Source organism: Nanorana parkeri, unplaced genomic scaffold, assembly GCF_000935625.1.
Source record: "Nanorana parkeri isolate BGI_ZX_2015 unplaced genomic scaffold, ASM93562v1 scaffold57, whole genome shotgun sequence".
Lineage (NCBI taxonomy): Eukaryota > Metazoa > Chordata > Amphibia > Anura > Dicroglossidae > Nanorana > Nanorana parkeri.
The window spans coordinates 319,593-336,678 of record NW_017306325.1 but is presented as its reverse complement, the minus strand read 5'-3'; the positions used below and the strand labels follow the sequence as shown (position 1 = coordinate 336,678).

Sequence of the window (17,086 nt, the reverse complement as noted above, 5' to 3'; positions counted from 1 at the left end):
ATGCTTCTCTTAGGCAGAGACATCCTGAGAGTACACAAGGTACGTCAGCAGCACAATGGCTGGAATGATGATCCTTATGCCCAAAAGACTGACCTTGGTTGGGTACTTATTGGAATCAAACGAGATTGCGGACCTCAAGCGTCAGGTGACGTATGCTCCAATAAGATCATCGTGCAAGTAAACCAAGACAACATCACTACACCACCCTGCAATTGTTCTGGTAAGACTACGCACCAGATTTCCTTCAACAGCTCAGACGAGCGGGAATCCACTGATGCAAGCACCCAGGACAACACACATGACTCCTCAACCATCACTCCAGTAACTCCACAAGCATAACCTCTTGGGAAACTCATCGGAGTCTTCAACACCAGTCATCGTGCAAGATGATTCTCCTCTTCGTGAAGAAGCAATAGACCTGCTACCAAATACACAAGGTATGCTTTCTGAGGCTAACCTCAGACTACACAAGATTGCCTCACACACTGTTGTTGTTATGAAAGCCTTTCAACCTGGCGATCATGCCACAGGGTTTGAAGACTAAGACTTAAATCTGGGAATGGACATGCCACCTGTACAGAGAAGTCTGGGCCTACGGTGGAACTTATCAAAAGACACCTTCGGCTTTCAAGTCAGCTCTGCAGACAAGCCATTTACCAAGCGCGGTGTTCTGTCAGTGGTGAACAGCCTATACGATCCAGTGGGATTTGTGGCTCCCAACACCATACAAGGTAAATCCTTACAGAGACAGCAATCTCCACATACCTTAGATGGAACTGAAATGTCAAGTTACTACACTGCAGCTTCTCTTCCTGCAAGTCAGATAAAAGAGCTTCACATCTTCCCAGATGCATCTACTGAGGCCATAGCAGCTGTTGCCTACCTCAAGTTATTAGCATTGTTATATAGGTTAGAATTTATATAGTGTGATTTGCCTAACTATTTTCTCATAGCTAAATTCATGTGTTATCCTATGCTGCCATCTAGTGGCCTTTTGTTGTAACAAACATGTTTTCTGTAATTATTCCTCATGTGACGATGTATTTCCCCCTAGTGTAGCCCCACCCTTCTTCCTGTGTGCAGTACTTCCTGTGTCATGGGCACAGTTGAAAGCCACATGTAACAAGGGCACACATGTGATCTGCACAGTACGTAGGAAAGGCATCATTTTCTGACCGCACAATACTATAACCGTTCAACTGCTGTTCCTATCATCTGCTGTAACCTGATGTAAAGAATAAACACCTCTTTTGAATGAATCGGTATTGACGAGTTCAGCTATCTGACGAGGATTGTCCGCAGTGAGTATATCTGCTTATACAGGCCAGGCATAGAGGTCTCAGCAAGGGATATATTTCGCTATCACAACGATCGGAGTCAGAATATCTCTGGTGCTTAGCGATCCCCCATAATCTCCATCACTGTCACTTTTTTGGTCCCATACGCTACACCACCAACACCAGTGACCAGTGATGACTTGTGGCACAAGGAAAGTTGCACTACAATGCAGCCAGTATAGTCTCCAACATCCTGGCACTTAAAGCAGCTTGGGAAGCCCTAAGGACCTTTGCCTTAAATCTTCGGGAAAGGTGGTCCTTCTCCAGATGGCTTAAGCATCTTATGTGCAGCATGAGGACGGAACATACAGCCAGAGTTTGTTCAGGAAGGTGACCCCCATTCTGGAGTGGAAACAGAAATCTGGAAGCTCTAAAGGCCATGTACATCCTGGGCTAGGACAATCTCAGCGCAAACCATCTATCACATCACTTCATAGACAGCAACTAATGATCCCTCAGCGCAAAACTCTTCAACCAAATCTTTCTCTGAAGGTGATAACCTCAAGTGAACCTGTTTGCATCCCCTAACAACAAGTTTCCCTAGTTCTTCTCAGGAATGAAAGACCTTGTCTAGGAGATGTCATTCTTATGAAGTGGCTTTGCAATCAATAGATGAACTTGTTTATAAAGTTCCTTTTCAGCTTTCATATCTACTAATACTGCGTTGTTCTCACCTTCAGGGACCAGTCAGATCCCCAAGGGTTGCACAAATTGAATGTGGTCAGGTCCCTCTGAGCCTGCATCACTGCTACAGAGCCTTTCGCATCAGAAAGACTTTTCATCTATGGGTGTTAAATAGGGCATTGAGTATACAGGGCTAACAGGTGAGAGGCTTCTCATGTGCTGACTGCCCATGTGACCATAGGAATGGCAGCATTATGGACAGCTTTCACATGCGTTTTTCCTGAGGTCATCTGTTCTGTGCCACCACTTGTCATCTTTTCATATGTTTGTGTTGAATTATAGCATGAACCCAGCAGCCTGGTTATCTGCAGAATTCTGTGCAAGAGTCATGACTGCTTCTTTCTGTCCTGCCTCTCATTTAATATTATACTTTGTATCATACCCTCCTGTGTTGCTAGTTATTTACCATATCTATGCTGCCATGTTGGCCTCAGGAAAATGGAAAATGGAAATTTGTTTCAATACTCATACATAAAATGCATAAGTTATATGCATTGTTTATAGGTAAAATATACCAGCCACAAGAAATAGTGGCAAGAAATATATATAACACACTTGACATTGTAGTTTGGATACATACAAATCAGCCTTAGCTGCATATGTGTTTCACTTACTTGCGGTCAATATTCGAAGCTGCAGCATAATGCAAAGATGTCCGGCCCCAATCATCTGGTTCATTCACATTTGCACCAGAGTTTACCAAAATCTCAATACAGTGGAAGTGGCAGTTAACAGATGCATAATGCAAGGGTGTCCTAAAAATCAATATATGATTGTTAAAAGCTGCTCTGGGCATTCAATAATACTTAGAAACATAATTTATTTGGCCCTTTTAATATTGCTATTGTTAACCAACTTTTTGCGAAAGAAGCCTTTTTAGGATTTTAGTAGTCCTATAATGAGCACAAATAGATGTATTTAAGAATGTCTCACTAAACATCTGTAGCTACTAATAATAACAATAATAATAATAAAATGTCAATTGAACGATCATTTACAGCTACCTCATCTTTTTTCATTAGAGTGCTGCTTCCCAGAAAGGCATTTAGTGTGACATGGTACATACTAAGCATTACTGGAAACATACAAGAAATTCTTGTCTGTTTTATACTGCTGCCTACAGTAGGTTGGGACACTAGATAACAGAAAAAAAACACCTTTGAGCCAGCCCCTATCAAACCCCTCATTTACCCTTGATGCTTAAGTTTTGTGAGTAAGCAGTACACTGGGCTAATAACACAAAGGGATTGGACCTCCGGCCCTCAATGGAAAACAAAATATTTTACAGTACAGTAAAAGTACAAAAAAATTATTTCCTTTATCATCCATTGAGGAACAAAGGAAAACATGTAATGACCATCCACAGAATATCTGAAGGAATCAATGCCTGAATCAAAGCTAGATGAAGAAAAGGCTATGTGAAAATGTCAGGGCCAAGCAGAGAACACTGAGAATCAACCTGATGTTACAGACCAGGACAAATCACCTCTAAAGCTAGTGTCTTAAAAAGCCACGGGCCCCATCCAGTGAAACTGGATGATAAATAAAAAAATCTACCAAAAAAACATGTGGGAAAAACACTATCGGAAAAGAAAGAAAACTAGACCAACAACTAATGTGGTCGACAAACATTTTTGCAGTCCCAAAATGCAGGAAAAAATGACCAATCCCTGAGGGAATGTAGGAAGACAGTTTTTACTGATCTGAGTTCAGCAATGTAAGACCTGTCTGTTATGGCATACATAATTTGTAGATCTTTATTGATCTCTACACGGATTTAGAGAAGCCCACAATTGTGTTATTATGAACAGATTTCAAACATAATCGTCTGTATTTAAAACTTACCGACCACATTTGTCTTTTTTGCTCTGATCTGCTCCAGTAAGCTGTAAAACTTGTACGCACTCAACATTTCTGCAAACAAAAAAAGGAATCAAGTTTTTTGTATTTAAAATAGTCACAAGTGTAAACATAGCTATCAGCCAAGACTCTATTTGTAATAAATTGGTGGCAAATATCATGACAAAAGGTAATTTTCCATAAAAAAGACTTCCTGATTGGAGGCCACAATTGTGGAGAGGCCCACAAAGCCTGTGCTGTTGCACTTAGTAGGTGTTTGTAGTTCTGAACCAGGGACATGCGGTCAGGTGAGGCAGAGCCTCACCTAGTATTATGGAGAAAAAAGCTGTCAGCTTCATGTCTGAAGCTGACAGCTTTCTCTACATACAGACCGGCTTGTGACAGGTTACACAGTGTTTCCCCGCTGCTTGTGTAACCTAACATAGTGAGGAAAGAGCTGCAATAGCCTCTACTTTGTGTTAGAGGCTTGGCCTCTGTGGATGGTTTGGGCCAATGGCAAAGCATGGGCAAGGGGAATGCCTCACCCAGCACGGAACGCACTGCACGTCACTGTTCTGAACATGTCAACAATTTGAAAAAGACCACAAAGGAAGACAAAAAAAAATGCCAAGTGCAATCAGTACTTTCCGGGAAAAAATAATGCATCTGGACCACATTAGCACTATCAGATGTAAAATGGTACAACTATGAAAGCTGCTATTGCTGATGTGGTTTTAAATGGTGCAAGGTCCAGGGCTGGCATTCATAGCCCTACTTCACAACTCAGCTAGTCACTCTACTGAAACAAGTATATGCATATCTGGTATCCTTATATCTAAGACCATAGGTGTGCACACAGGGTGTAACACTGAAACCGCAACATCGAACCACCATAACTGGTGCTTTGTTTTTAGTCACTGAGCTGGTGGAGAGATCACAATATAATCGCAATATAGAGCGCAGCAGCACTTGCCACTTACAATAGATAATCATTTCTAAATAACTCAATGAACAACTCTGTCTCTGTTTAATGTCTTCACAATTGATTCTATCCAATATTATCTGCAGATCTATTATATCAAATCTTGATTGCATGCAGATAAGTAGTTCACAGCAATTCTCGAATAATGCCGTTTGGTAACACCAGCAATTAAGTCAACTATAAAGAAGGTAGAACATTAGTTTTTAGTAGTCAGCAACAGCAGCAGCTAGTGTGGGCTTACAGTGACAAACTATAGAGTTAAATCTTAGAAATGAACTCAAGTACCTTTAACTATTAACAAAAATGTAACTTATTTGTGCATCACTCAGCTGTAGATCCTCAAATCCTCTCTGAAATTTGTGCTGACACTGTCCTTTCTTAAGGAGGGTGGATATTTGTGTTCCCCATAGTCCCTGTGTGTGTTTAAAGAAGCCACTGCACCAAACTCCCCCATGATGGACTACAATCTCATATTTATTTAGTTTTGTATTGAAGTTATAGTATATAACGGGAGGGAGCTTGGAGCGGTGACTACTATACACTGAGTGGCCAGATTATTATGACCACCCCATCAGTACTTCGTTGGGTCACGAGATAACTCCACGAGATGACTTTGTTGGGCCGCCTCGTGACTACACGAGATGTTGAAAGGTGATGCGAGGAATCTGACACTGCACTGTTGCCCTTTTGTTGTCTTGTACCAGTCTTGCCACTCTCCGTTCTGCCCTAACATTGCCTAGTCACTGACGGCCACAATTTGCACGTTCAGACCCAGATTTTCGGCTGACAGTCCAATCTTTAAACACTTTAACAACAGCTGCTCTTGAACATTTAACGAATTCTGCTGTTTTGCTGATACTCGCTCCATGGCTCCGAGCGCCAACAATCATCCCACGTTCAAAGGCTGTTAAATCACCTTGTTTACCCATATCTTCAGAAAAAAAATCACTTCTACTGTCGTGGTAAACAACCTGCTTCCCTATTTATAATGGTCTGGCCCTCTAGCAACTTCAGCGCGAAAATATAGCTAATTTGCCAACAAACGTCAGGTGGTCATAATAATCTGGCCACTCAGTGTATAACACACTGGGACCATGGTGAACAAAAGTAGTCACCCGCCAGTAGGAAGGACAGTGTCAGCATGGATTCAGAGATGATCTGAGGATCTACAGCCGAGTGACACACAAATAAGATACATTTATGTTAATAGTTCAGGTACTTAAAAGCATTTTTAAGTTTTAACTCCTGAGTTTAGCGTCTCTTTAAAAGAGAACTATGGCCTAACCCTTTTTGGACATAGTTCTCTTCAGTGTCAAAAAAGGACATATACTAATGTCCTCCGATGACCCAAAACTCATGCTGGGAGCGCAGAGCCGCACCACAGTCGGGACGGATCCTGACAATGCTGTGAGATCCACCCCGCTGGCTGATTGACAGCTGGCTCTGCCTCTCTAGAAGCAGAGCCAGCTGTGCACGCCCCCTCCCCCATCAGTTCCTCCAGTCTAGAGAAACGGAGAGGGGAGGGAGGTGATCCCTGCAGAGATTAGTGACTGACAGTCACCTCTGTCTGCAGGGATGGCATTTGGAAGTCAGTGACCGGCAGTAGGTGTTCGCTGACTTCCCAATCAATAGAGCCGATCTGTGACAGATGCAGTGTCACAGGTCGGCTTGAACTATGGGGATGAGTGTATTTCACTCACACCATAATTCTCCTTCAAAGATAATGCATTTGTTTAGATTCAAAAATATTTCAATAACATTTTAAACACTTTAAACATATAAAGGTTTACATATGGTGCAGGTATCTAACAGGCAAAAATGTTAGTAAGAAGAGAGTGAGCGAAGGACTATAACCAAGTACGATATTGTGGTGAATTACCCAAAATGGGATGCAAGGAGAAAGTGGGCAAATAAATAGTAGAAGGAAGGAGAAAGAAGAATAGAGAAAAATCCAGCAGGAGACTAGGTGCAGGAAGGTGGATTGGGGGTAGGCAGAGTGGCATGTCAAAAGAGTATGGCACAAGCTTTAGGATGCCATTCTCTGCAAGAGCTAAAGAAATTTGCATGTTTCTCTCAACATTCTCCACACACAAGGGAGAAAGAAGACAACTGCATAGAGAGACATTAAGGGGGAGAGCCTGGGGCGTCAAGCATCATGATCAACCTAAAAATCTGCAAATCCTTAAATAGGATCCAGGGTGTCCAATTACGGGAGCACTTCTACATTGTGCTCTGGTGGACAAGAATCAGCTCCTCCATCTCGGCCACAAAATCTACGCATCGAAACCAATCAGGTAGTTGAGGCGGGGCAGAGGATCGCCAAAATCGGAGAATGACCGATTTAGCTGCATTCAGTAAGTGAAAAGTCAAGGATCGTTGGCAAGTTCGAAAAGACCTTTCCATACGATGAAGAAGGCAGTGAGCAGGGCTGAGTAGGACCGATTTTCCTGTAATTTTCTCAATAAGGTCGCGGACCTGTGCCCAACATGTGTCAGGAACGGTGGGTGAAATTTTGTGGAGGAGTTCCGGGGTGTGATACTACCTGGAGCACTGCTTGCAGTTTGTTTCCTGAATAGTGATAGTCCTAGAGCCTTGTGGCAAGCATAGAGTCATAGACTCCCAATCTTCTGCAGGGAAGGAGAGACTGTCACACTGCAGCTTTATTGATCGTGGTGTGAGCGAACACATACCGTCGCTCGCTCACTTCCTGTTCATCTGTCAGTCAGTGGGCACAGCTGGGTCTGCCTCTAGATAGGCAGAGACCACTGTCAATCAGCCAGCTGGGTGGATCTCGACAGTATTGTCGGGATTCGTCCCGGCTGCGGTGCTCTCGGTATATAGCTCGCGATAGCTCACTATATACTGAGCTTTGCGTCACAGGAGGAGGTTAGTATATGTCCTATGTCCTTCAGTGACCCTAAAGAGAACTATGGGATAAAAAGGTTACCCCATAGTTCTTTTCTAGGCTATATAGTGGAATATCCATTTTATATATTAGTCATTTAGAGTCCATTTGCTTATCTATATAAATAACAAGTAACTTACCCTCCTGCCGCTGCAGCATGCAGACATGTTCTTCCAAAAATATCGGGTGTATTTATTTCAAAATCTAGGAGCACATGTTTAACAATTAATTCAGCAGCAAAAAATGGGTTTGTAATATATAATTTATGTATAACATACATAGGCTCAAAAAAATTTCTATAACTGTTTATAACTGAAAAACTTGTATAGGTCTCATCATGTTTTTGGCTGGATTGGGAGACATAAAACTGAGCACACAGTAGTACATTTACCATTACAACAAAGTCTATAATGTCTTAATAAACTCTTATAAATCAGCATTAGTTGCACCGTTCAGGGGTGTAAGGACATTGCAATGGTCACAACTACTACACAGAACAAGGTTTACAACGCCCCCCCAAGAGCACCTCCCCAATGCTTCTTTAAAGAGACCCTGTCTCCAGACCATTAGTAGAGTTGGGCCAGAACAATGAATAACTAGACAGTCCTGGTGAGGACACTATCTGCAAGGAGTTTGCATGTTCTCCCTGTGCTTGTGTGGGTTTCCTCCTGGAAACTCCAGTTTCCTCCCACACTCCAAAGACACGGTGATAGGTTAATTGTATATAGTAAATAGATTGTAAGCTCCTTGAGAGCAATGACTGCTGTAAATGTACGGTGTAAATTCATGGCGCTATATAAATCCCTGTAATAATAATACCAGAACAGGAGAGGGCTATGACATGCAAGGAGAGAGAGAGCTGTACTATGGAACTGAATAGTCAAATTTGCTAGCAGGTTCAGAGGCACAATGAAATTGTACATGGAAAGGAAAAATGCTTCAAGTAAGCATTTAAACTATTTGATTTTTCTGTGCTTTTACCAGCATTTTTTTAAATTGGTGATAGGGGTAGGGCCTCTTCAAACTCTGTCCAAACTCAAGTACTGGTTAATAAAACATAAGGGGGGGGGGGGGCTTACAATCCTAAATGTCTTTTGTAAAACACTGTGTAATATATCTACTTAAAGTGGCCCTATACCCTTACAGTGTGAAATAAATAAATCAAGTGTAGTAGAAGGACTAAAATACGTCCTTCAAAAAAAATGATGCTTCAAGTTCCCTCGCATGCTGGTTTAGGATGTCTGCAGATGGGAGGATCAGGATTAGGATTTTCTGGTCCCCTACTTCAGCAATCTCAGAAACTTCCAAGAGGTTTCTGGAAATCTAGTTAATGCACATCCGTGTATGTAAATGTATTTTTACATGCAACATATATGTTTGATTAATATATAAGGGAAGCCACATGTTTCAACCTATGAAAACCCCTTTACTTTTCTACAGCTAAACTTTCCTGTACATGACTCCTAGGTAAAAGACATTCTACCATTAAATAGAACTGAAGAAGCCCACTGAATAGTATGCAGCATACGATATATAGCATGTATAATAACTGAAATTATTTATTTTACCTGATGACAAGAGCTGTCTACAACACTCAATATGCCCATATAGAACCGCTAAATGCAGGGGAAACATATTGTGCACACCACCTCTGAAAAATAGAATTTGCTGGTTTAATTGTCTTTTCTTTGCTATGGAAAATAATAACATTGTATTTAATTACAAGAAATGTGAAAGAGATATACTTACATTGCTGTATTGGATCCACTACACAAAAATAGGTTTATTAAACACTCCCGCCCGTATCTTGCAGCCACATGTAATGGAGTATTTCCAACTTTGTCTTGAAAATCAATATTAGCCCCTTAATGCACAGAAAAGTAAGAAACCAAAGCTTTCAATATTTTTAAATATAGTTATGTATTAAAAAAACTATATACATTTACAGGTGAGAAAAGAGTATTTTGTACTATAGCAGGTGAACATTACCAATCCATAATGACCCATATTGAATACTTTCAATGATCACTGAACTCCAGGTAGATATAAAAGACATAGCCAAATGCAGCCCTGTTTTCATTAGTAAATTATTAAGTGCATTTTTAAATGCAAGTAGTAGAAGTTCCTGAATTTGACTTGGTATCAGCTAAATGCAATCCTAGAAGCAGCAGGACTTAGACTGGGGGAGGGAGAGGCAGGACTGGGAGTGTAAAAGGAATGCTAACAAGGAACATGCTGATAGGAGGAGAGCACGTGTATTTGTCAAAGAAGCATAGAAGTGTATTTGTATGTACTATGCATTTTGTAAGCTATATACAGTATGTTGTGTTCATATAAGGAAATATATGAAACAAAACAAAAAAGTTCAATAAAAAGTTTATATGCAAAACAAAACAAACAGAAAAACAGTCAGAGATCCCCATCATGGGAGAAGGACATGCTAAGAGGTTTTTCAGTGTCTGCCTATAAGCAAAAACATTTTTAAATGGTCTAGAATCCAATGTCACTGTTGTCATGTTAGATCTTAAAGCGTATCTAAACCCAAGAACAAAAATTTTATATATTACCTGGTGATCCTGTCAGTAGCATACGTCCTTGGGTGACAACACACACTCACCTTACTATATCTAAGAAGCAGCAGCATTGTCATTCTAGGACAGGGCTACAGAACACCGCCTTCTTCATAAAATTAGGAGGGGATGTTATAAAGTTCACATAGATAGCTGGGAACAATACTAACTGATAACATTTAACAGAGTCAGAGAGCATAGGAAGTTATGAGTTCACAAGATTTCTGGCAGGATCAACAGGTATTGTATTACACTTATTGCACATATATAACAAAATGCCTTCAAAGGCACATTTAAAGGAGAACTATGAGGTGAGTGCTTTTCCCTCACCTCATAGTTCTAGCCGACCTGTGACAATGAGACTGTCACGGGTCGGAGGTTTCTGAAAATGCTAATTGCTCATTTTGGTTGATATACTGATCCAATGACCCCAGTACTTTCTGAGTAAGACCCAAAACAAGTATGCAGATCAGGAGTTCAGACAATTGGGCCACCAGCTTTTTAAGGTGGTCAGCAAACAGAAGCCAAACATTTTCAGGCATTTAATTCAATCAGCATTTAATTAGAACAAGTTCAAAATCCTGGTGGAGAGCATTCTTATTATCTGTGATGCCTGTCTGTTAGAAAAGTCGTTGCACTTAGGACTTGTTCACACGACGTCCGGATTCTGTCCTGACCAGATCCGTGCGGTCCTGCACTAAAAATGCATCCCAATGTATCCCTATGTGTTTTATGGGCTACAGTTCTCATGTGCGCAGTCCGTTCAGGTCACAACAGAAAAAATACTGCATGTCACATTTTGTCCGGTCCAGAAATGGTCAGGAAACGCACAAACGCGTAAAAAACGCAACGAAACCGCACAGAAAATGCGTAAAAAACGGACCGCACTGCAGCTTAGCAAAAAAAAGTATTCTTTCTACACTTTTCATGATGTCGTCATCGTTGGACTCCCTGGTTGTGGTGGAGCAGTAGAGGGAAAACCAATAGGCATGGACAACATGGTCCTGGACATAGAAAGGTTTGTCGGATTGATGGAGCGAGCACCAATACTATACGACTCTCGTCATCCACATTTCAAAAATGTGCATTAAAAAAATCAAAACTGGAGAGAAATAGCCTCAGAGCTGTATGCTGAATTCGGATTGTACAATAGTGTCCAAAAGAATGAATGTGGTGAGTGATTACACATATCTTGCATGTTGACTAACTGTGTGCTGGTCATGTTATCCAAATACAGCTGGTCATGTTATCCAAATACAGCTGGTTATGTTATCCACTGTAACACACAAAGGGAAGTGGTTGTTACGAGAGGGCGGAAGTGACCTCAGAGGAAGAATCTGCATACTGACAGCCCCACAGCTTTAAAAAAAAAAAAAAAAGAACTGTCAGCGTCCGGTCCGCGGTTAAAGCGTATTAAAACGCGTCAAAAACGCACTGCATGCAAAGCAACGCGTCTGCAGATCCGGACCAGAAAATCGTGTGAACAAGCCCTTAAAGTTTGTATCTGACCAGGCGTTGTGGAGAACAAACTCAAATAGTTATAATAGGGTTATTCACAAAAGGGCGAAGAGTTTGGAGAAGGCAGAAGTGAACAATCTAGGACAGTGGTGGCGAACCTATGGCACGCGTGCCAGGGAGGGCACGCAAGGCCCTTTCTGCTGGCACGCAAGCCCAGGTTCAGTCCCCAAAACATTAAGGCAGCCGAGCTGTCTAATGTCGACGGGGAGAAATCGGCGAGCAGGAGGAGAAGGGGGACGGAGCGGCAGGGGGTGGAGACAGAGGCAGATGGGGGCGGAGATGAAAGAGGATGGGAGGAGACGGGGGACTGAGCGGCATTAGACAGGGCCGGAGACAGAGTGAGATCGAGGCGGAGATGAGAGGACGTGAGGAGACGGGGACAGAACGGCATGAGACAGGGGGCGGAGACAGAGGGAGATGGAAGAGGTCTGTGAAGACTGAGGCAATGGCAGAGACCGCGATGGAGGAGGCGTTGCCAAGGGGCCAGTCGAGCGGCGGAGCTGAGACGATTGGGCGCCGAGGCAGCAGTGAAGGCTGGGCTTCCAGTGTAAGGTAGGAGCACTGTGCTGGCAGGGCCCAGCATAGATTATGCACATAGATTTGCAGCCTGCAAACCCCCCACAGATCCTGCAAAGCCCCCCTGAGATCCGGCAGACTGCGGGGTCTCTGTGGGGGGCTGTGCATATCTCAGGGGGGCTGTGCAGGATCTGTGGGGGGCTTTGGAGCCCGCCTGTTTAGAGGTCACCGCCGCTGCCTGATTGTGACCGGCCCGACTACAGAGGCGATCCGGGATGTTCGGGTCCCCCGTGAGAGCCGTACAAGGCCGTAAGGCAGTGATGTTGAACGTTTCTTAAACCTGAGAGCCCAAACTGCAATACTAAACTTATTTTCAGCGCTGGCACTTTGAGATAAATACATTGATTTTGCATCGCAGTTTGGGCACTCGGGTTCAAAAAGGTTCGCCATCACTGATGTAGGACAACATAGCTGAACTGGAAAGTGAGCTGAATTGGAGAATTTTTCCAAATCAGCTATGTTGTCCTAGATTGTTCTCTTCTCCTGCCATCTCCTAACTCTTCACCCTTGTGTGAATAGCCCTGTTAGTAAGAACAAATTTATAGATCACGCTTAGTTGAAAAGAAAACAGTCTGTTACCATTTAGTATCAGTTTTTGCGATCTTGAATATCTTCCATGCTCAGCAGCCAGATGTAAGGCACTTCTACCATCGTTACTCTAAAATAAAAATATACATAAAGCTAAGAATATGTATAATTATAAGACAAAGCATTTCAATAATAAAATATAAATGAAAGTGCTAAAATTTAATGGAAAACAAAGGATATAATAAATAATTCAAAAACTGGATGTTCATCATTACAAAAACACCATTAGGACAATTTAGATCTCATATACGCGCCACAGAAAAACATGGTAGAAAGCATAAAATATGGAAAAAATTGGAAATTGTGGTGTGCCTCCAAGTAAAGGTCAGTGGCCTACTGTGACAACTGATTTTTGTATTATGAGGAGAATTGATCATAGAAATTGTAAATAGGAAGATACTAGCTTAACGCAGGCCACAAACTGCTGGTTTTCCATTCCATACTCCAAAACTGAAATAGCAACTCTTTTAACAGCAGTTACTACAATTGATGTGGTCCCCCCTCAGACCAACTACTGCTTTACTTTCTGCTTCTTGATATGTGTTGTTTTCAGTTTAATTTCCATGTGCTCTAATTAAGCTATTCTGTGATCTACATGATTCCTAAAGGTCTAGCACTATATATTCTTGACAATTATCAGTAATATGTAATATTGCAATATGTAACTACCAGTAGCCTGTTAAAGCAGAACTCTGAGTAAAATGTTTATTAACCCTTGGTGTGGTGCTACCCCCGCATTACCAGGGTTAACTGCTCGAATGTGTCTAGGTTAAAAAATAAAAAAAGTTGTACTCACCCGATCCTCTGAGCCAGCCTGCTTTTTGACCGCTCCCTTCAGCCTTATTTGTATATCATTCGGCTGTAGATCCTCAAATCATCTCTGAATTCATGCGGACACTGTCCTTCCTTCTGGAGGGTGGCTACTTTTGTTCTACATGGTCCCTCTGTGTGTTGTAAGGAAGCCACTGCTCCAAGCTCGCTCCTGTGATGGACTATAATCTCAAATTTAGTTTATTCATTTATAATGAGATTGTAGTCCATTACGTGAGCGAGTTTGGAGCGGTGGCTACTTTACAACACACACAGGGACCATGGGGAACAAAAGTAGCCCCCCTCCAGAAGGAAGGACAGTGTCAGCACCAATTCAGAGATGATTTGAGGATCTACAGCTGAGTGATACACAAATAAGATACATTTTTGTTACTAGTTAAGGTACTTGAATGCATTTTTAAGATTTAACTCCTGAGTTTAGTGTCACTTTAAGTCATAGTCACTGGGGTTGATTTACGAAAGGCAAACAGGCTGTTCACTTTGCAAGGGAATTTGCACTTTTCAGGGAAAGTTTTCCCTTAGCTTGGTGAATGTGGTGAAATTTCACTTTGCAAAAAGTACCCAATAATGTGCAAAGAATATTAAAAAAACAACAGTTTTTTGGCTTGCACATGATTGCATGATGGAAGTCAGCAAAGCTTCACCTTATTCACTAAAAAAAGGGGAAACTTCCCTTGCACTGTGCACAGTCTATTTGTCTTTAGAAAGTCAACCCCTATTATATATAACATGGGTGCAAAAAATGAAAAAAGGGCCTCAGTCATGAAGGGGTTAAAGTGTATTAAACCCCAAAACAAAAAAGTTAATATACTGAAGCTTACCAGTCCTTAGATATAGTGACTACATTATGTTTCCTTTGTTTTTCACCCAGCAACCATGCCAATAACACACTTCCTTTCACAGGGTGACAACGCTCACTTACTGTACTGTATATAAGGAAGAGTGGCATTGCGACCCTGCTTTCCTCATCTCCACAACATGGGGAAAAGTGTTCTGTAGTTCTCAGAAGAGAACTGGGAAGACTGATAACATTGTTTGAGTTTTTAGTACAGAGGACAGGAAGTTACAAGGACACAAGATTAAATATTTCGAGTCAATGACATAGAAAAAGTACACAGATTAATAATATTATTATTTAGGTCATATTCAGCCAGGCAACTAACATTCTTAGAAAGTGCTTAGCAAAAGTAGCCTACATACTTCTATAAATATACAGTAAGTTTCCTTTAAATCTGGTTGATAGTACGCACAGAAGGGGTGTTATTGCTTAGCAGAGAAACACTGTATATGAGCCTGTGCTAAGTTTTTTTTATAATATTTTTCTCCAAAAATACTCCCTGAGCATGTTAATGATTTTCCATCAAGGAAAGAAGAGTAGCAAATACCATAGAGATTCTCAAGCTCACGTCATGGGAACAGAAAAAATAAACACACTACACATCAGCATTTCATTATGGTGCTACATCTGCTCCCCTTCCATTTTCAGTTACTGGTGCACAGTCTATCACAGTGGTGGCCAACCTATGGCACGCGGGGCCCCTCTCTGCTGGCACGCAAGCCCAGGTACAGGGAGCACCAATGGAAATAGATCCGACCGACCGACCCGGGTTTTCCCACGGAAGTCGCTCGATGTTTCTATTTTTGAATGCAGCCCGACGGTGAAGGTCGCTGGAACGTCGCTCCAAACAATCACACTATCCCAGCCCCGCTTGTAAGGTATGTCGCTTGGTGTGAATGGGGCCTAAGGCAGTGATGTTGAACGTTTCTTAAACCCGAGCGCCCGAACTGCAATACACAGTACTAAACTTATTTTCAGCGCTGGCACTTTGAGGTAAATAAATTGATTTTGCGTCACAGTTTGGGCACTCGGTTTCAAAAAGGTTCGCCATCACTGGTCTATCATATGACCTAGCTGTCTAGAATATTCTCTGATTTACTGCTTATGAGGAATCTGACACTGCATTAAACAGTAAGTTGCCTTTCCTTGTCTTTGTTTGCAGTTAAATTGAGGACGTGTAATGGACATTTCTGGGACCCATAAAAAACATCAAGAGGACCTGAACGAATGTTTATAGGAAACCACAGGCAACGCTCTAGCTACAATATAGCGCAATGACTTGCCAAAACAATGTATATGCACACAGTCTGCATGTGTCAACTGGACCTAAAGAGCTAAATCATATGACAAAAGCTATTTTTATTATCGACCTGGGCAAACTTGTAACCACTTATAAAAAGAAGATAAAACCCAGTGCACTCTCACCCCACCTAGTAGAGACTTGGTAGATGCTAAAACGTTGCCTATCACATACACGAATTTCCCCCTTTCCCCTCCTTAAGAATTAAATTTTGCCTGGTAAGAAGGTCTCATAGACTTTAATAGTGCAAAAATACATCTTCCAGGCATGTCCTCCAACTGAGATGAGTAATGCTCTCTTATTCACCTCAAAAGAACACAGTGCTACATGCACGTGCAGGTACCCATTTCAGCTTACTGTCTGGTAGGTCTATTAGACCATATACTCAAATCACAAGATGACCTACTGGATCTTCTTATCCTCCAGGTTTGGGCTATCCAATTTACGATACAAAAGGGATGCTAGAAACCTTCCTGGAACAAAGGCTTCAATCTGAACAAACACCAAAAACTGCATATTCCTATATACATTGAGAGGAATTTATTCAAACTGGAGCAGACAAAATCTGGAGCAGCTGTACATGGCAACCAATCAGCTTCTCTCTTTCATTTTCAAATCTTTACTGAACAAACTGAAGAGAGAAGCTGATTGGTTCCCCTGGGCTTCTGCTCCAGATTCTGTCTGCTCCGGTGGGTAACAGTGTTCCTCTGATGATAAAGATTAAATGTGTAAGCCATCTGTAGGCAGCCCTGTCAAAAGATGATAATGACTTTGTATTCAATTTGCCACAAGGGTTGCAGGGGAAAGCAAGGTAGTTAGTTCAAAGCTGCAGAGTGGAACATGCTTTGTTAAGTAAATCATCAGACCATTCATGGAATTTTACTTTTAAATTGAGGATATGACTCTTATGGCAAATGGAAAAAAAAAAAAAGAATACAGCTGTCATGATTGCTACATTAGTGTTACTTCAAACAGAAATAACAGGCCAAGTTGGTATTTCTTAATCTTGTTAAGTGTCACCACAACAAAAGTTTATCAGAAGAGAGACAGTGGTGGGCAGATAAGACAATGCCTACAAATAAATAAGCATATATAAATAATAAAAAAATTATATATAT

The 17,086-nt window shown here is 41.6% G+C and overlaps 1 protein-coding gene across 1 annotated transcript in view; it reads right to left on the bottom strand.

Moving 5' to 3' along the window:
- Positions 1-17,086, bottom strand: part of LOC108804424 (serine/threonine-protein phosphatase 6 regulatory ankyrin repeat subunit B-like) — a 102,781-nt gene that overhangs the window by 36,283 nt on the left and 49,412 nt on the right. Inside the window, exons 9-14 of the mRNA XM_018576142.1 lie at positions 12,991-13,069; positions 9,497-9,611; positions 9,295-9,398; positions 7,888-7,981; positions 3,867-3,935; positions 2,636-2,776 (exon numbers count right to left, since the gene is read on the bottom strand). Coding sequence (XP_018431644.1) covers positions 2,636-2,776; positions 3,867-3,935; positions 7,888-7,981; positions 9,295-9,398; positions 9,497-9,611; positions 12,991-13,069 — 602 coding nt within the window. The remainder of the gene's footprint in view (positions 1-2,635; positions 2,777-3,866; positions 3,936-7,887; positions 7,982-9,294; positions 9,399-9,496; positions 9,612-12,990; positions 13,070-17,086) is intronic.